Below are 20324 nucleotides of genomic sequence, written 5' to 3' on the forward strand. Positions count from 1 at the left end.
ACCAACCTCTCCCCATTACTTGTCACCAAGAAAGGTTTTATGCTAATAATTATTTTGAGTAATTACCAATAGTGTCCACTGCCTTTAAAGTTCGATGAACTTGAATGTTGATAGCTGAATGCATTCACAGAAATCACAGATTAAAGAATAATATTTGACATCCAGGCCCCAGCATAATGGAATGTTCATAGGTAAAATTAGTGGCTTCTTGCAGGTAAGATGCACGGTGAGCCTTTGACAGCTCCATCAAAGAGTTCTGCTAGGCTTAGTTAGCCTATAGCAAACCCAATTTAATGTTCACATTTTTCAATAGATACTTGCCAATAGACACCATCTTTACGGGCAAACTGCATTTTGGCTTGCAGGCGCAAAAAAGTAACGCAGCCGCAATTTTCACTAACCAATCGTGCAATGAGTTGTGTGTGCCCGGTGCGCGTGCGCGCCGTTCCTGCAATGAGCTGTGTGCCTGGTGTGCGCCGTTCTCTCGCAAAGGGCATGACTGTGTGTTTCAAGATGGCCGATTGACGCCATTTATTGCGCATTTATCTCTGTACAAGTGTCTCAGTATATGTATGCATGTTGTTATATGGATTGCTGTGTGTAGTCCTTCAGTTGGTAGATTTGTAAAGAATGTTATGTCTACCATTGTGATGATTGCAATGTAGTGTAATAGACCTTTATCACGCCGTTTACCATCTTGGTCATGTTCCCTGTTTCCATAACACTAATAGTAATGAATGCTAACATTCATTGCCCAAACATGACACCAGACTATTATTTCGTCCAGCCTCAGTTTGGTTTACAATGAGTTGGAATGGAGAAAAATCAAGATGGCCACACCGTGATAAAGGTCTATTGTGGTACAGATTACGGACTGAGAATGATAGATGATTCAGAAGGCACGTAAGCAAACACCCTGTCTGCTACTCTGTATTCATGCTTGGTGGTATACTGCTCCAATCTGAAAGTATTTTCAAATTCCACCTCATAAGGTATAGGCATGGATTTAATAACAAGGGCAGACGATTGTGTATGAATCGTTTCTCAGAATGTCATGGGCATTTCCATGGTTACTTTGTGCTTGGATAACAGACATCTGGTTTTCTGAAGGATTTTCATGACAAGATATGTTGAACTTGTTGTGTTATCACAGACGTGAAAGAATGAAAAAAAAACCAATGAGATATCCGTTCTCAATAATGGTTCTGAAAGTAAAACGCTTTTTGTTTAGTTTAGTCTAAAAGTTTTGCATCACATACTCCATTGTACATGTACTTCCTCACTCCTAATTGAGAATGAAAATGTGGAATCAGATTTGTTTAAAGCCATTGGACACTTTCGGAACAGAACAAAAATTAAAAGTTCACAGATTTACAAATAACTTACAGGGTCTACAGAAGGTAATGGTGAAAGACTTCTCTTGAAATATTTTTCCATGAAATGCTTTACTTTTTGAGTAAACATTAAAACAATATCAATTCTCAGTATTACAGATTTATTTTAAACACATGTCATGACTCGGCAAAACGTGCGGAAACAAGGGTGGGTTTTCCCGGGTTTTTTTCCTCCCGACTCCGATGACCAATTGAGCCTAAATTTTCACAGGTTCGTTATTTTCTATAGAAGTTGTGATACACGAAGTGTGGGCCTTGGACAATACTGTTTACTGAAAGTGTCCAATGGCTTTAAGAATCATTTATTACCAACCAAAAAAGTAACTGACTTGGTAAATTTTAAATGATTTAGGGTTGAGCAAAGAACAATATAATAGAGTAGAACTCGAACCAAAGACCTCAGGATTAATGTGCCAACGCTCTAGCATCTGAGCTTTCTAGCCCTATGTTGAAGGTTTCCCTATTTTGTCCATACTTTTGTTCTGGGGTGCCAGTCAGAAGCAATACGATCGTTAACTGCGGTGTACCCAGGGACAATAAGGGATATTGAAAAAAAATAGGGAAACCGCTACGTAGGGCTAGATAGCTCAGTTGGTAGAATGCTGGCTCGTTAATCCGGAGGTCGTTGGTGTGAGGCCCACTCTAGTAAAAAAAATTGTTTAAACTCAATTAATAGTTAAGGATCATCACTCGTCAAAAACAGAGGAGATTAAGAAATGATTGTCAGCCACTAAACTAACATTGCACAATGCATAGAATCACCTCCTACTCCTGACAGGGTTAAGATATTTCAGATTTTTTATTTGAATTCAAACTTATTGTGTTGGTCTGGTGAAGAAAAAATCAGCCGTTATTTTGTTGTCACAAGTAAAGATATCCTGCTCTTTGGTCTACTTCTCTAGCGATATTGACACTGTTCCTAAAAGCTCCTTGTAATCTTTAACTCCATTGATTACACAAACAGGTGGAAACACCATTATTGCAACATACCCCATAATTTGTATCCTAGTTTCAGACTTTTTTGTTAGCACCTGAACTTTGCTATACATTTAAATGTTCCATAAAACTTACTGAAGTGAAGCCAATAATTATGACTCAAAACATTTACAGATCAATCGCCCTGATTTGAACCATTGTAAAGAACTTGTTACCTTCCTCCTCTTTGTTTTGCCTGTCATTTTTCTTCCCTGTCAGAAAAAAAATATCAGCATGCAATTGTTGAATGTCCATTGTAAGTGCCAGGAAATAGTAAATATATTAGTAATACCTGCACAGACAAGTGATTTTTTTTGCGGAGTCATCACACTGTTTTGTGGAAAACTACAAATTCAGGCAAATAAAAGGAAGTATGACTGATTTCTGGACCTCGTAAACAAATACCTGAAACAAGAGTTGACACTAAGTTTTTGGAATTCATCATGACAATTTTTGTTTTACTTTCCGATTTCTGCATTTTATGCCAAATGCTTTAGCAATATTTTTGGTAATTTTTGTGGCCATGACAGTTTCCTGTTTTGGGGCTTGTTTGTTTTTTGCTTGAAGCGTTTTTTTTGTGCTGTTTTTTTTTTACAAACCATTTTGCAGCTTTGCTCCTTTATAGATTTGTACAAAGTTAAATAAATATCTTACTTATGAATTTAAATCAAATTCACATCTCAGACTCTGCGGAGGTTACAAAAAATTACAAATTTTTAAAATTGTTTAGGGAAAAACTTTGATAGGTCGACGGGGAAAAAAAAAAAAAAATATTGCGACAAAAGAATGTTATTTCAGCAAATGTTGGTGAAGATTAAAGACACTCCAATCTTTTTTCTTGATTGACTAAGAAATTATTGCATCTGTGTCATATATAGAATCTTCAAATTTAATCTGATTTCTGCCATTTTTGTATCCCTCAAAAATATTATTTTTAAATAGTCTGAAATCATCTATGAAACCCCATGTACAACTTGAGCCCCTGTAAAGATATTCCAGGTCAAATGTCATGCCTGAAAATTCAACACAAAACAAGTGTTTGTTTTTTTATTGCATAGTTTTATGACCTGTTTTTTTACAAAATATCAGAGAACTTGGGCCACTGAACTCAACGATGATGCATGTCAAGTATTCCCCTGTACCATCTCTTTAGAGTTCATCCATGTCCTCTACACTTTATGTACTTTTATGAGTCTGAGCTCACTCCGTTATGCATTGTCACGTATGGTACTCAAGTTTCGGAATAATTATGAGCCAATGCATCACTGTAGCAGACTTGATAAAAATGGACAGACACACAGGGGGGGGGGGTTATTATGGAAGAACTTATTAAGATTTCTTTTGAATTGTCTTATCAGTTTCAATTTTCAAAATGATGGAGATCTATACAAATATTGGATGCATAATTAAGATTGGCCGAATATCATCTGGGGTTAAGCTGATTGAAACAGAGTTATTATATTTTGTGACAATTATGCACAAATGAAATGCATTCAGTGGTTTTTTTTGGTATGAATCACACAAACCCTTGCATTTGAATTGTCCCTTTACAATAAACATTAAAACACTAAATAACCATGGGCAATCGTCCATCCCAAACTCTGAAAACTGTTAAAAACTTCTAAACAAAGCGGACCTCTCCACGAAGGCACCATCCTTGTTTGGGAGCAACTATTTTGGAAACACTTTTGCAAAGAGTCCAATAACTATCCATAGTCCACAGACTCCTGTCCAATATTGAGTTTTTGAACATTGCAGCAGTAAATAAATGCCATAAATAATAGATGACAGTTTTTAAATGCCACATATAAAAATGCTTTTCCCAGTTTAAATGCGGGGATTTCAAATGAAAGTTCAATTCAGAGTAACTTTAATTACACTTGCCATTTAGTACCAGAGTTCCCTGCCAATTGAAAAGTGTATTAAGGGATTGCGCTCATATTGATCCATGATCATTTTCTCCTCTCCGAGGTCATTTAAGTCGTCGCCAGAAATCTAGAGGATTTCTTTCTATAGTTACTCACTTCTAGGCTTCTCTCGATCACGCTTCGATCTCCGCAACAAACTGATTTTCCCTTCTCAGTGGGAAACTGATTCGTTAAGACAGAAATTACTTCACTCGTGTGAAAATTATCGGCAATGATGTCCTTCTCAATTGTCTGTCAGCACCCCCCCCCCCTCCCAGCCTCGGCTAAAGCTCCAGAGTGTAAGTCTTGCACTTGGTTCTTGAATTCAATCCATATTGTGTACCTGAAGACTGGTTGTCAATGTATGCAAAATTGAAAGGGAACACCCAGGCAGCCGGCAGTGTTTTGATAAATAAGACGTCTCCAGTTTCCAAGACGTGGTGCAATGTCTTGGAGTGATTTTTGTTTGTTGTGGACGGGTTTTTCTTCTTCTTTAAATGGTTGTGCGGCATTGTTTTTTTAGGAGATGATTACATGCATTTAAATGATCCAATTATCCAGAAATGTATCTTTAAAATAACATGAGAAAAGTACATTGAAAATTTTCTAAAACCAAAAATTAATGTTGTTTTCAGGATGGTGAGTAACAATATGATTTTTTTTAGAAAGCATTTTTAAAAGTAAAGAAAACAAGTGTTTTGCCCTCCACTTTAAAAGGAATAACTGAATATTAAGTAAAAAGGTCTCTTGAGAACTAAACAAAATCCTTGATGCCCCGACAAAACAGAGGGACAAAATGCATTTCTCAGAGAGATTTATTGAAAGATCTTTTCATGTTCCTTGTTCACAAACTTCAGCAAATTTCAAATTTTTGTTCCAGTATTGGTCTGTCTCTTCTAATCCGACTGTCTGTTTTGCTTTAATCTTTTTTTTCTTCATCGCCCTCTCCTCTTTCATCATCCTCTCGCAATCTTCTCCCGAACCGTTTATTGAAAAAAAAAAAAAAAAATTTAAGGTATTCATCAATTCATATAATTGGTGTGAATAGAGGATATCGGATGTGCTGATAATTGCTTAAGTGTCTGGTGCAAGCCACTCGTCATGCATCTACAGCTCTCTTATTGTATACCAAGATGTTTAATGAATGCAACCACCTGTAGTTAGTTGTCTCGTTAAGGCGCAATACGGTGTGACGCAAGGTGTAGTTTTTGTCTAAGAACTTATATTGTTTTTGTTTTTGTTTTTTTTATTCACAATTGAATTTTAGTTGCATGATTGTTAATTGATGTGTAATCAGAAATCTTTGTATGATTTTGTTTTCGTTTTTGTTCCTCTTTGAATGAATAATACGGTGTTATTTTCTTTACCTGGTCATATGTATCTTTGTGATATCTACTTCACTATTAAAGACACTGGACACTATTGGTAATTGTCAAAGACCAGTCTTCTCACTTGGTGTATCTCAACATATGCGTAAAATAAACCTGTGAATGTTTGAGCTTGATTGGTCATTGAGATAATAAAGAGAAAAAAAAACAACCTTGTCACACGAGGTTGTGTGCTTTCAGATGCTTGATTTCGTGACCTCAAAATCTAATTCTGAGGTCTCGAAAATTACTTCTTTCTCGAAAACTTCTCACATCGTTTTATACTATCAACCTCTCCCCATTACTCGTTACCAAGTAAGATTTTATGCTAATAGTTATTTTGAGTAATTACCAATAGTGTCCACTGACTTTAATTGGAATGTTTGTAGAATCAGTAATCTCATGATCATGGTATGAATGAGATATTTCCAATAAGCAAACAAAGTTTGTTTATCCAAGTTATCAATGGTTAATGTTTCTGTTGCATTAATGTGAGTTTATTTCCTGCCTTTCCTCAACTAGCAAGGAAGACATTTTAACGAAGAAAAACAAGATTTCATTATCATTATGTGTTATTTGTTTCCATAATGAGCAAACAAAGTTTGTATATCCAATTTATCAATGGTTAATGTTTCTGTTACAGTAATGTGAGCTTATTTCCTGCATTTCCGGAACTAGCAAGGAAGACATTTTAACCATCAAAAACAAGGTTTCATTTTCATTATGTGTAATTTGTTTCAACCATGGCTGTCTTTTTTAATTTGTTTCATTTTGACCTTTGATCTAGAGCAATTTATGAGCCACTTTGGCAGGCTGTCGCACCCCCTGACAAAGCCGCACCCCCAGCCCCCCCTAAGCTCTACAAGATTGAAGACTTCAACTTAATAAAGGTGCTTGGCAAGGGAAGTTTCGGAAAGGTAAAGATTTTTTATTTTTGTATTTGCATAATATCCAGTTTTATATAACACCCAAGCCGATCCTTGCCATTTGATTGGAGGATTGTCCGTCACGTGATAGCAAATAAAAGTACCATTGCACGCTGAGTCACTCGCCGTGCTTTTTCGTTCCATCCGAAAAGTACCATTGCACGCTGGCACGCTGCCAGCGTGCAATGGTACTTTTCGGATGGAACGAAAAAGCTGAGTAAAAACATCCCTGCATGCGCGTGTCTTTGGTAACGCAGCAGGTGTTACTGCAAGAAGGCATAGTAAAATTACTAGCATTCGGCTTCTACAGTTGAAATTGTTTGTTTTGAAAGTTGTTTCTTTCAATCAAAATGACAAAGTTCTACTTGGATGTTATATAAAACAAATAATGAATGTTTTTCATTCGTGCAATGGTGCGAATATGTTCATTCGTTGAAAGCTGGAATGTTCCATTCAACTCGGCTCCGCCTCGTTGAATAGAACATTCCATCTTTCAACTCATGAACATATTCGCACCATTGCACTCATAAACATTCATTATGTGTATAATATTGAGGTCAAAGTTGAATAAAAAATTTGAGGTCTGGCAACTTAAATCAAATATAAAGAATGTTTTTTATATTTTTGCACTGCTTTAATTTGGGATTAAAACAAATAATGGTGACACTAACTATCTTCTAGCAAACTTGAATCCTCAATTGTGATTGGTCCATCTGTTGCAACAAGAATATGATATAAACCTCTATTGCATGGTTCATATCAAACCATTTTCTATAATGCGCTGTGCTAACTCTGCGTATTGCACTATTCATAGCTGCGTATCAAGTTTGTTGAAGATTTATTCGTTATCACATGCATGCTCGTGGCATATTGAATTTTTGTTCAGCATGTCTGCATCTCATTAGGATAAATAGATTAAAACGTTATAATCCTCAATGGATCTGGAATGCAACAGTACTGGACCTATGGCCTTGTGTCCCATCCGAAGGATGCAGCGAGGAATCTGCGATCTTCAAAAAAATCCCTTCTGACTCCCTCCAGTTATCAAAACCAAGTCGTACGGTTCTTGCTCTTTCCAATATGGAGTAGTTCAGTTATGGAACAGTCTTACAGAGGTTGTTAAACAGGCTGAGACATCAGAACAATTCAAAACCCGGTTGAAAACATATCTGTTTACTTTGTACAATATTTGTTGATTTCCTTTTACAGCGCATAGGGACCTCAAAGTGATATGCACCATATAAGAATGGTTTTATTATTATTATTATTATTATTATAGTGCTTGGAGTGTCTTGACCGGGACTCAAACCAATACTCTGCTGATCAGAAACACCAGAACTTGAGTCCGGTGCTTTTATAGAAAATTCATTTACAATGCTTTTATCGCCTTGTCCACGAAACGTCACAACACGCCAGATAAGGCTTATGGATCCTAGCCAAGGATGCAAGTGCTCCCCCATGCACAACCATGCACATGCGCCCACAAAAAACATTGAGAGAAAACCATATAGAAAGATTGAAACAGACTAATACTGTTTGGTCATTCTGGGTTTTTTTCCCCGTTTTCTTTTTACAAGTTTCTTGAACAATAAAGGTGTTACCCCACTTGGATTCTGAAATTTAGATAAATAAAGCAATTCTACTCACCCTTGCGGAATAACTTATAACATATCACTTTTGCAAGTCACGAGCGTCCAGAGTAATGACAGCCAGTGGTCATTGTAACATGAGTAACTGTGGAATTGCCCAAAAGCAAGAAATAAAAAAATACGATTAGAAAAAGGTCTCAATATCGTACATGGATTCTGTATGGACATTGTATGAATTTAAGTTTGTAAAAGTTTGCTGTCTTTGGATTGGATACCCATCTGTAAATATGTATCAATTAAGTTGAAAGGGTTTGGAAATTTTTTGTTGGACACAAAAACACAAACGTCCACAGATTTACATTAAATTTACAAGTTGTTAAGATAATGATGGTAGAAAGCTTCCCTCAAAGTATTATTTGCTGAGGTGCTGTAGTTTTTGAGAAATGATAAAAAACAGTTTCACAAAATAATTTTTGTCTCGGTGAGAGGACAATTATTTTAGAGTGTACAACAGATTTTTGCGACTCTCCTGAAAACATTGCTCTGTGATTTTTATATATTTGTTTTTCTCTCAAAAACTTGAAGCCTAATGAAGTTGAAACTTCTACAGGTAAATTATGTTACATACATGTAGATTTTCATTCACAGTGAGTAGGGATTCATGTCATGGCCAGAAACTTGACCTACAAAAGGTATCAGCAGCCCTGTCTGCTTCATTTTTTTAAAGGGCTAGGGCACCAATGCATTTTCTCCTTTAAGGAAATTGTAAATTTCTCTGAGAGCATTTTAAGGGCACCAAGGCAATGGCCGTGGGGCACATAAGCAATCCTTGAAGTAACAGGCCTGTACAACCAAAACCCTCTAACAGAACTGTGCGACAAATCATTCTGATATATATTTGGTTTGCGGTAACACCATGTGTGTATCTACTTGCCAGGTAGAGTTTGTTCTTAGAGAACTGTCTTGCTTTATTCTACTACCACGGAGTAGATGTTCGGGGGTTCGGGAGACTTCTCAGTTCTGAAAACAACTGTCCTGCTTTTTTAACTATTACTCGGGCAGATGGTATAGAAAATAGGCTGGGACTACTACTTTAGCTGTAGGATCGTGATGAATTGTACTAATCATTCTGACTTTTTATTGATTGTTCTTAAGGTGATGCTGGCCAACCAGAAAGGTACAGAGAAGTACTATGCCATCAAAGCCCTAAAGAAAGATGTAGTTCTTGAAGATGATGATGTAGAATGCACCATGGTAGAGAGACACGTCTTGGGTCTTGCCTGGCAACATCCCTTCCTTACCCATCTCTTCTGCACCTTCCAGAGCAAGGTTAGAACCACAAACAGTGGTGGAATTTATATGAATAGATGGGTTGCACAAACGTCATTGACCGCCTTTTTTGATGATAAACAATGGGGAAAAGTGCACTAGCTCTATAGCCAATGATAGCCCTGCACGCGTGCACGTTTCATCAATGATGGTGGTAAATGACATCATGTTAAAGCTCACAACTGTTTTCACAGAACAAAAATCATACTTAGTTTTATAAATTGTTTTGACCCTTACACCGATGTGTAGGAAGCACTGTTTACGGAGTACTTCCCCCGAATTCTGTGAATAATGTACAAACAAATCTACAGTACGGCTGTTCAGAAACAGGGACTAAATTTGTTGCAGACTTGACTCCTATTTATGATTAAATTTACTTTTTTTTTGCTCATGAATCTCAGGGTCATCTTTTCTTTGTTATGGAATACCTGAATGGAGGAGATCTAATGTTCCACATCCAGACATCGCTACGATTTGAAGAGAAAAGAGCGAGGTAAACATAGAAATAGAACCCGGGGAACGCTGAGTGTCTCATTTGTGCGTGCGGTTTCGTTGTGAGACCATTTTTATGGACGCGCGTACGCCTTTTTTTTATTAGCTTGTATGGCAAAATATTTTGCAATACAGTGACGTCATGACGTCATCATTGACCAATGAACACACTAGAAACGGTCTATGTGCGCTGACATCTTGCCATTATGTCATACACGCGTGTCACGTGATGCTCATTTTGCCATACACGCGTGTCACGTGATGCTCATTTTGCCATACACGCGTGTCACGTGATGCTCATTTTGCCATACACGCGTATCGCGTGGTATCGATACGCCGCGTCCACAAACGACACAGAGGGTGGCCGAGCTCATCGTTCTCTGGGTTCTATTTTTATGGATGTCAATAAAAAGCACCCTCACTGGTAGAATGAATCGCATCCATGTGAAGAGTTTTCTTTGCACTTGATTGGTCTTCAAAATTCTCAAAAACTACTTGTTTGTCCAAATAAGATCAGTAGAACTCAGTTATGAATGTCAGTTGGTGTTTTTATTTAAACTTGGGGATGCATAATGCAGCCTCTCTTATGTTGTGGCAGATAACTTAACAAAATTTGTATTCGTACAAGTTTTGAGATGTACGTTCTTTTTTATTAAAAAATTTGATTAAAATCACACAATCAAGTGAGGTTTGCAACGACACAATGGACATTTTATAAAACACGAACAAAAAGTAGCTAAGCACAACAAAATTGTGCTTACCAGAATAAGGTTACCAGCTAAACAGACCATCTCACATGTACAATTTGTGTCTGGTATCCTGCTCATTTCTGCTTAGCAGACAGCTGTGAAGCAAACTTTTCTGCTTGCGCAGCTCTATGAAATTATAGTCTCTATAAAAAAAGAAGAGTTTTATGTTTTCTTCCATTGCCTGCAGCAAGGCCGACTCTGTGGCTCTTTTTTTATACAGGTGAAGTCACAGACGACATAGTCTTTATCGTCTGATAATTGTGTCAGAGTTTTTTATCTTGCACTTTGTGGGTTGATTCTCTAGTCCATGAACTATAGGCCACTCTCCTTGCAGCTCAATATATATGCTATTTTTTCACACACTTCCTGTAGAGACCCGCACAGGGACCGTCGGACATATTCGCAGAATTGTCAAACTCCCTGAAGCCCTCCTATGTGTTCCTCTCTTGGGTTTCTTTAAGGGGAAGTTGAAAGATAAACATGTAAAAATATCTGCACCTTATCTGAGTGGTACATGTACATCCTTTATTATTTGCAATGGGACATCAATTGAAGTTCAGGGAACTTTTCTTAGTTTCCCCGCCTCTGATGTGGAGTTTGGTGAACTCTCAGAGCTTAATTGTCTTCCTGTGCATAGTCGCCAGACTAGTTCTTTACCCTGTTTTAATCCTCTGTTGAAAACTCATTTGTTCGAAGATGCTTATTTGTAATCTGCTTACTTGAAATTGTATCTTTCACTCATTGTTTATTTTATTGTTCTCTTTAAGTGTTTAGAGGCTTTTGCATTAGGCGCTTTACAAATGTTGTTATTAGTATAAATTAATGAAGACAAATGGTGAATTATAGGTCCTTAACATTACATTATGGATCTATATGGTCTATTGCTTTTGTATATTCAATGTGGGCTTTCTCTGGAAAGATTCATCTGGAGAATTTACTTTTTGGTCTTGTATTGTGGGATGTAATGTTCCAACATGGTATTTCATACATGTGTACTGAAAGTCAATCATATTTGAATTCATTTGAATTCAATTTGCATTATTTCCACATCATATCCTCCGGAATGTCTCTTTTTATATTTCCATTTTTGATTCTTTGTCCATGCACACTTTTTAACTTGCTGTTCTTGTTATTTCCAAATGCTTCTTTATCTGGTTGAGTGTATTGCTTTATTTTTTTATATATATATTTTTTTTATTATTTTTTTTTATTTATTTATACTTCTAAGCCTAATTATGTACCTCTTATGACTCTATTCGTTCTTGTAGGTAACTCTTAGCTGTTTTTGTATTTAATTCTAGTGTAGTTTATATGTGTAATATGCATAAAGAGAACAGTTAAAGGCAGTGGACACTATTGGTAATTACTCAAAATAATTATTAGCATAAAACCTCTCTTTGTGACGAGTAATGGGGAGAGGTTGATGGTATAAAACATTGTGTGAAACGGCTCCCTCTGAAGTGCCATAGTTTTCGAGAAAGAAGTCATTTTCCACGAATTTGATTTTGAGACCTCAGATTTAGAACTTTAGGTCTTGAAATCAACCATCTAAACGCGCACAACTTCGTGTGAAAAGGGTTATTTTTCTTTCATTATTATCTCGCAACTTCGATGACAGATTGAGCTCAAACTTTCACAGGTTTGTTATTTTATGCATATGTTGAGATACACCAACTGTGAAGGCTAGTCTTTGACAATTACCAATAGTGTCCACTGCCTTTAATTGACAATTTATGGGGCTGCCCTGGTTTAACAGAAAAAAATTGCCACCCAAAAAAGCCTACCATAACATGCACAAATTTTCAACAATAGGTATGATTTAATGTAGGGGTAAAAATATTTAAGATTGGGGGGGGGGGGGGGGGTTGGTAATATTAAGTAGGGATAGCTTTTCACACCAGCTCTTTGGATGTGTTAATCATGGAATGGTACTTTCAAAAATGTCCCTAGTATAAGAACACACTTTTGTAAATGCTAATAATAATATTAAAGTCTTATATAGTGCACGTATCTACCAAACAAGGTACTCAAGATATAATAAATAATATAATAATTATTTATTTTTTAATATAGCGTCTTACATAAACAAATCTCAAAATGCTGTACAGTATTTTACATATTATAAACATTAAGCTAAAAAGAGTAAGCAAAACACAGCAAAATTACATTGAACAATAAGAACGACAAAAACAAACAAACTGTTATAAACAAACTTTCAGAAAGATAGGTTAATGAAGTGATGAATTCTGAGAACCAAATGTGTAGCACCTTATATAAGGGTTTACAAGGTGCTTTGTAGTTGTCTGAATCTTAAAATCCTTTTGATTTGGGTTCTTCAGGTTCTACGCAGCGGAGATCATCTGCGGACTGCAGTTTCTCCACCGACGGGGGATCATCTACCGCGATCTCAAGCTTGACAATGTCCTGCTCGATTTCGAGGGCCACATTAAGATAGCGGACTTCGGCATGTGCAAACAAAATATCACTGATGATAATAAGGCGTCAACGTTCTGCGGAACTCCAGATTATATCGCGCCTGAGGTGAGTCTTCGTAGGATAGCTTTAAAAACAAAACTTTTTACGACATTAAACACAAACGTTCACAGATGTACATTAAATTGACACAGTTTAAAGATGATGATGGTAGAAAGCTTCCCTAAAATATTACTTGCTGAGGTGCTATTGTTTTTAAGAAGTGAGTAAAACAATTTCACAAAAATAATTTTCATCTCAATGAGAGGAAAATTATTTTACAGCAGTTTTACGCGACTTTCCTGAAAACATTGCTCTGTGATTTTTTCTTATTTTTTCAATTTTTTTTGATGACTTATGTAGCTGAAACTTCTACAGGTAAATTATATTACATACATGTACCTCTTCATTCACAATGAGTAGGGATTCATGTCATGTCATAAAAACTTTATCTACAAAAGGTATCAAAACCCTTTAAAGTGGTGATACATCATGGAGTCAGAAGAAAGACCACCACTCATTGCCAATCAACTTAAATTGAACACATAAGTCAACCGACCTGTACAAAATTTCCATTACATTAGGCAGTCACATTTTCAATCCTGTTTTATATCATGTTTCATTCTGTACTTTGAATAAGGGAATCAATGTGTGGTGAAGAGGTTTTCAACTAGTGGTTTAAACCCGCGCCGAGGTTCTTGATAATTTTACCGAGACGAAGTCGAGGTAAATTATCAAGAACCAGGCCTCGGCAGGTTAAAACCACTGGTGGAGAACCGATTCAACACACTTTGATTCTCATTCATAAATGCCTTTACGGTAAAAAAACATCAACACCTTTAGTCACAAGGTAAAATAAATGCAAAAATTATAATTATTCAATGATTTCTTTCAACCCTCGGGTAAACAACTCCTTATAAGGAGATGCTGTGCGCGTCGCGCACATCGCGTGATGTTGCACAACTGTTTCAGTCGTTGCTCTCGACCAATAGGAATGAAGAAACTGTCTAATACGCATAGGTGCAAGCACGCGGTGTCACGCCCATGTTATAACACTTTTTACTGGTGTTATATCATCCGTTCAAACAACACCTCGTGATGCCCTCTCGACCAATCAGAATAGATAAACTGTCTTAGGTATTTATGAATCCTGTTTTATATCATGTTTCATTCTGTACTTTGAATACTAAACTAGAGGTCCCCTGTCTATGTGGCAAATTAGTGCAATATTTCTAGCCCTGGTAGAACGGCCAGCCAATGGGAGACTTTTGGCCGGTCCTTTTTAAACAGTTCTCATAAGTATTGCTCAGAACTACGTGCGCAATACTGGGCATGTGCAAGCATGCTCCGAGCCGTGCAAAGGACCGATGTGTCTGCTGCCACCAGCGTCTCAAAAGTCTCCCACTGACTGAAGTTGCTGTTTTAAGTAAATGTAGTGGTACTGATGGGGCCGATTTCACAAAGCAATAAAACTCATCGCAAGACAAACTTTCAATATCACCATAGAGATTTGTATTGTGACATCACACTTCACTTAGCAACTACGATTGATTTGAAGTTACGATCAATTTGAGATCTTTGTGAAATCGGCCCCTGGTCATACATGCATTTAGCTTGATCTTGTGTAATATGGTATGCAGTTATTGTAATCTATGCTTTTGCACACAATTGATAATCTTTCATTGTCACCTCATTTCACAGATTTTGAACGGCCAGAAGTACACATCCTCTGTGGATTGGTGGTCATTTGGCGTCCTTCTATATGAAATGTTTATTGGTCAATCTCCTTTCCATGGTGATGACGAGGAACTACTATTTGATTCTATTCTTCACGACACGCCCCACTATCCAAGATGGCTGCCCAGTGAGGCTAAATCATGCATCTCTAGTGTAAGAGTTTTTATCTTGTTGTACTGTTGGGCCATGACAGACTTAACGGAACATTTTTATTTTATGGGGCAACAAGGGACATTGATTCGCCAAGCAGGGGAAATTCGGAATTGACTTTTTGGGGGGAGCATGCAGGGGGGGGGGGGGTTGCTATTTAATGTGCTGACCAATGAACCATTTGTTTGTGTATCACGTTTCGGGGGGGGGGGGAGTGTTCTGAGGGGCTATTTTAAGAGTAAGATTTTTTTGTCTGTCACCTTATGTGCAGCCCACATTTTATGTGACGTGTGAGGTAAGACTTGGCCCATATTTTCACATGTAATTGGACTCGCACATTAGCAGACCATTGGTGAACAGAGTAGCACGGTAACATTCCCTTAGTATTTTAGTTAAATTAAATCTTCATGCCCTTTTTTGTTTTGTTTACATGGCTTTTCTCAATTTAATTGATTATGTTTTTTTGTTGTCTTTTTCTGAAATTGACAGTTGCTTGTACGTGAGCCAACAATGCGGTTAGGAGTCAAGAGCGAGATTCGCAGTCACGATTTCTTCAGATCCGTCAACTTTGAGAAGTTGGAGAAAAGGGAAATTCCACCTCCCTTCAAACCCAAGATTGTAAGTCCAGAATTTGAGTTCTTTATTTTTGTTTTAGCGTAATTCAGCCAATTGATTTTTTCTGATTGTTTCGTATTTCAGGATTTCCTCAAAACCTCCCGGAGTCTTTCAATTTTCTTGAAAAGTAAAATAGTCACTAAAGGGAGAAAGTCCACAGCGTGTCTAAACCTACAGTTTTGTGTTTCTGGCCTCTGTTTGCCATACCTGTTTAAAGCAGAAAATGTTGCTGACCATATTTCTGCTAAATAATAAAAAGGTTACCAGTACTATAGAGTGTCATGGCCGAGTGGTTAAGAGCATCGAATTCAAGTTCTGGTGCTGATTCACCGGAGTGTGGGTTCGAATCCCGGTCGTGACACTTGTGTCCTTGAGCAAGATACTTTACTATAATTGCTTCTCTTCACCCAGGGGTATAAATGGGTACCTGCGAGGGTAGAGGTTGTTAATGTGTATGAAAAAGCCACAAGCGCCTTACAGGCAGCTCAGGGCTGTATACTCCCACGGGAGCTGAGAAACATTACAGGGATGTTATTGGCCCCATGACCAGGGCACTAATGTAAAGAGCATTGATACGGTTATTGTGAAATGCGCTATATAAGAATTTGTTATTATTATTATTACATGTGACATGATAGTCCCACAAGGGGTTGAGAAAAAAATGTGTAGTGTTTTGATTTTATATCCTTTTTATTGTATCGTGCACCGGTTGAGTTGAAAGGGGTAAAGGTTCTGGTTTTTTTTTCTCAAGACACAAAACACAATGTCCTTACCCGTTTGAAGATATTGATGGTAGAAAGCATCCCTTAAAATATTACTGGAAATGAGTAAAACAAGTCACAAAAATTATTTTAGCATGTAAAAAAGATTTTTGTCACATTGTTTTACCCATTTCTCAAAATCTTCAGCACCTCAGCAAGTAATATTTTGAAGGAATCCTTCTAATATTATTATCTTTCAACAGTGTAAGTTTAATGTAAAACTGTGGACATTCGGTTTTGTGTTACAATAAGTACCCCAATCCTAGTGTACAATTTAACTGGTTCTTAATCTGAATCAAATGACATGCAGAGGCTTGCCTAAAAACTCATCTTGATTAGAAACTGAAAAGTTTGGATTTTAACTGATGTTTTTTTTTTTTTTTTTTTTTAAATCTCCAGAAATCTGCTTCAGATTCCAGTAACTTTGACCCCGAGTTCACGATGGAGAAGGTTGCCCTGTCGATGATCGACCGCCAGATTCTAGAATCGATGAACCAGAACCAATTTAGAGGTTTCTCGTTCACCAATCCGATGATGGATCAGTGATCAGTAGGTGACATCAACACCTTGCTGCCGTAAATATTTAATGATCTATCGACGACTCTAACATATGTAAGGCATTAACCCATGGCCGATGAGAGAGGCCCACTAATAACACCACAAACCCAATATCACAAAGCTGTTAAGCGGAAAAAGGTGCTGAGCAAAATTAGCAGGGAACCAGTAGGAATTAATATATATATACGTTGGTATTTTGACTGGTTACCTAATTCTGCTAAGCAAAAGTGTTCTGATGTACTTGTAAGCTTGGGACAATATTATGAAGTGATAGGATCACACATTCACCACGCACAGACATTTAACTTGTTGATGACAAACTGGTTTACAGGCTGATGTGGCTTCCCTGTAGTTTTCTGACCTGAAAATAAACGTGTGGAGCCTTATTTTTCTGTTTACCAGCTCTTGACTTCTTACTATAATACATCACAAGTGGGAGACAGAATTGTTGAGTGTGTACTGAAGTCAGTGTTTTTCGGAGTTCATGTAAGCTCACCATGCAATGCTAAGCAGCTCCATGAAAAGGCGCAGGATTATTGGTCATCAGTGAGAGATGTCCAGCCAGTTGCTAAGTCCCATTCAGCTGGTAATTACAAAAGAACGCGCTAAGCTGAAACAGTGTATCTCAAAATTCACGTAAGCTTGCCACATGTATGCTAAGCAGCTCCATGAAAAAGCACAGTATTATCAGTGAGAGAAGTCCAGCCAGTTGCTGGGTCCCATTCAGCTGGTAATTACAAAAGAACGCGCTAAGCTGAAACAGTGTATCTCAGAATTCATGTAAGCTTGCTATGCTAAGCAGCTCCATGAAAAAGCACAGTATTATCCGTGAGAGAAGTCAAGCTAGTTGCTGGGTCCCATTCAGCTGGTAATTACAAAAGAACGTGCTAAGCTGAAACAGTGTATCTCAGAATTCACGTAAGCTTGCTATGCTAAGCAGCTCCATGAAAAAGCGCATGGTTATCCGTGAGAGAAGTCCAGCTTGTTGCTGGGTCCCATTCAGCTGGTAATTACAAAAGAACTTGCTAAGCTAAAACAGTGTATCTCAGAATTCACGTAAGCTTGCTACATGTATGCTAAGCAGCTCCATGAAAAAGCGCAGGGTTATCCGTGAGAGAAGTCAAGCTAGTTGCTGGGTCCCATTCAGCTGGTAATTACAAAAGAACTTGCTAAGCTGAAACAGGTTGTGAGCCCTAAATTCCACATTATTACAAACGTTCCTAGAAACTTGTTTCCATGTAAGTCGTTGAAGTGGTGTTATATGCTGAACAGCTGTATGATATTGTTCCCTGGTACCCACAGCCTTGATAACCAGCGGCTGGTTGCAGAGGCTACTCTACAGGTCATGTTAATGCCTTGTTTGGAGACTAACCCCCAAATTACAAGTTGCCGAGAAAAACCTTGTTGCAAAGGCTTCTGTGGCTATCTGTAGGTACCCTACAAATCATTGTTTAATGTCCATATAGAGTGTATTATGTATATAGTTTACTAAAAGTAGTTACTAAAAAAGAATGTTGGTCACTGTTTGTGGAAGTATTGATATACATTGTGTGCATCAGTGGTTCTTAAATTCTTAAATAAATGGAGCGTGCAAGATGACCTACATGGGAAGAAACCTTTGCCATGAGAAACTGGACAGAAAGTGTGGTACAACTTGGTCTCTCGATTCTTATTGCGTTCACATTTTATTTTTGACCTCAGGTTAGCTTGGAATCCCCTTTAATAAAACAGGGGTGTGGAATATAAGAAGTTAAACTTACATGTATGAAATAAAAAAACTTTAAAAAATAGAATAAAATTGAAATGAAACCCCCTACCTTACAGGTCTAGTAATAAATGCATTGATTTTGTGCGTAAGAATAGACTTGTAGAAGTCTACTGTTTGGCTGATGATCAGTGCTTGGTACCTAGACTTCAAATACAAACCTATACAAACAAATTAAGGAGGTTTCTTCATGATGTCTCACAGTGTCTGCTTTTCAAACTAAATGGTAAAATTTACATTAGTCCCATTTTTTATTGTAATAAAAAGCAAATACAGTTATATGTTTTTCCTCATTCCATAACATTTCCCAAAAACTATATATATTTTTAAGTAACAAAACAAAAATAGATTGTGTATTTATTTCGTAAGAGTTGCTCCTAAGCTATTGTGTTAAAGTCAGTGTCAAAAATCATGTTGAATTAATAGAATTATGAGTTTTTCTGTTCAAAACTATAAGCTTGTTTCCCTTTTTTAGGAGGAAATTTTTTTACTAATGATGACAATTTTAAATTTTTGATTGGATGAAATTGTTAGTTGAAATATCTCCTTTTTAGCCCATCATGAAAATGAAAATTATTCAATAAAATCTTGATTGAATGAAAGCGTGATTTTCTCCCTGAAACTTTCAAGGAATGCTGCACTACTCGATCAAATTCTACAGGGTTTTAGTGCCATTTTCAAACAAATTAAACATGATGCTTTTTGGAACAGGTTCACTTTGCTTTATATTGACTACAGGGATTGGACACATTCTTTGTAGCCTCCTCAGCTAAGCACTAGAGTGCGTTTTGGCGACCCCGACCAAGCCCAACCGAGTCAACAAGTCGGTTACCGAAAGTCAGTTGGCGATTGGTCTGAACAGCATCGTCACCACGGTTCAACTAAACACGCGCAAACGCTCAACCGATGACCCAATGTTTCTGGTTTGGGTTGCCATAATGCACTCTTAGATACAGACAACCAGCTAAATGCTCGTTTACTTCAATGTTGTTGCTTTCCAAATTAATTTGCACAACATCATTTTCTGATTAACTGTTTCATTGAATTGTGCCGTACAGTTCTACAAAGTGTTAGTAAAAAATTGTTCATTAAATTAAAAAAACTCATATCATTTCAGAGTACAGCAGGAAAAGAATATTCCGACAGTGATGGCCACCTTTTTGAGGGAGGTGGCAATATCCCACTAAAATATGCTAAAGCTTGGGAAACTATAATCGTGAAATTACAAGGCCATACCTTACAACCCAGGTCAAAATTCCAGTTGAACCTAGTTAACTGGGGTCAACTGGTGCAACTGGATAGTGACCAAACTCGTCCATTTTCCATATTAACCAACTAGTTTGGACTAGGTTTAACTGTGTTCAACTGAGTTTAAATTATAAACCAGTTGGTGTCTGTCCATTTTCCATATTAAATCAACTGGTTTTAACTGTGTTTAACTAGTTTATCAACTGGTTTCAACTAGTTCCAGTTGAACCCAGTTTAACTAGGTTCAACTGGAATTTTGACCTGGGAACTGTTTCAACATTATGAATAAT

The 20324-nt window shown here is 37.2% G+C and overlaps 1 protein-coding gene across 3 annotated transcripts in view; it reads left to right on the top strand.

Annotated features, from left to right (window-relative positions):
• Positions 1-19994, top strand: part of LOC117306762 (protein kinase C delta type-like) — an 80450-nt gene extending 60456 nt beyond the window's left edge. For all 3 annotated transcript variants that reach the window (XM_033791258.1, XM_033791259.1, XM_033791257.1), the window contains 7 exons: positions 6431-6560; positions 9314-9487; positions 9889-9980; positions 13068-13269; positions 14902-15090; positions 15577-15705; positions 16863-19994. In XM_033791258.1, coding sequence (XP_033647149.1) covers positions 6431-6560; positions 9314-9487; positions 9889-9980; positions 13068-13269; positions 14902-15090; positions 15577-15705; positions 16863-17009 — 1063 coding nt within the window. In that variant the 3' untranslated portion in view covers positions 17010-19994. The remainder of the gene's footprint in view (positions 1-6430; positions 6561-9313; positions 9488-9888; positions 9981-13067; positions 13270-14901; positions 15091-15576; positions 15706-16862) is intronic.
• Positions 19995-20324: the final 330 nt, after the last annotated feature.

This window comes from Asterias rubens, chromosome 2 (genome assembly GCF_902459465.1).
Source record: "Asterias rubens chromosome 2, eAstRub1.3, whole genome shotgun sequence".
Classification (NCBI taxonomy): domain Eukaryota; kingdom Metazoa; phylum Echinodermata; class Asteroidea; order Forcipulatida; family Asteriidae; genus Asterias; species Asterias rubens.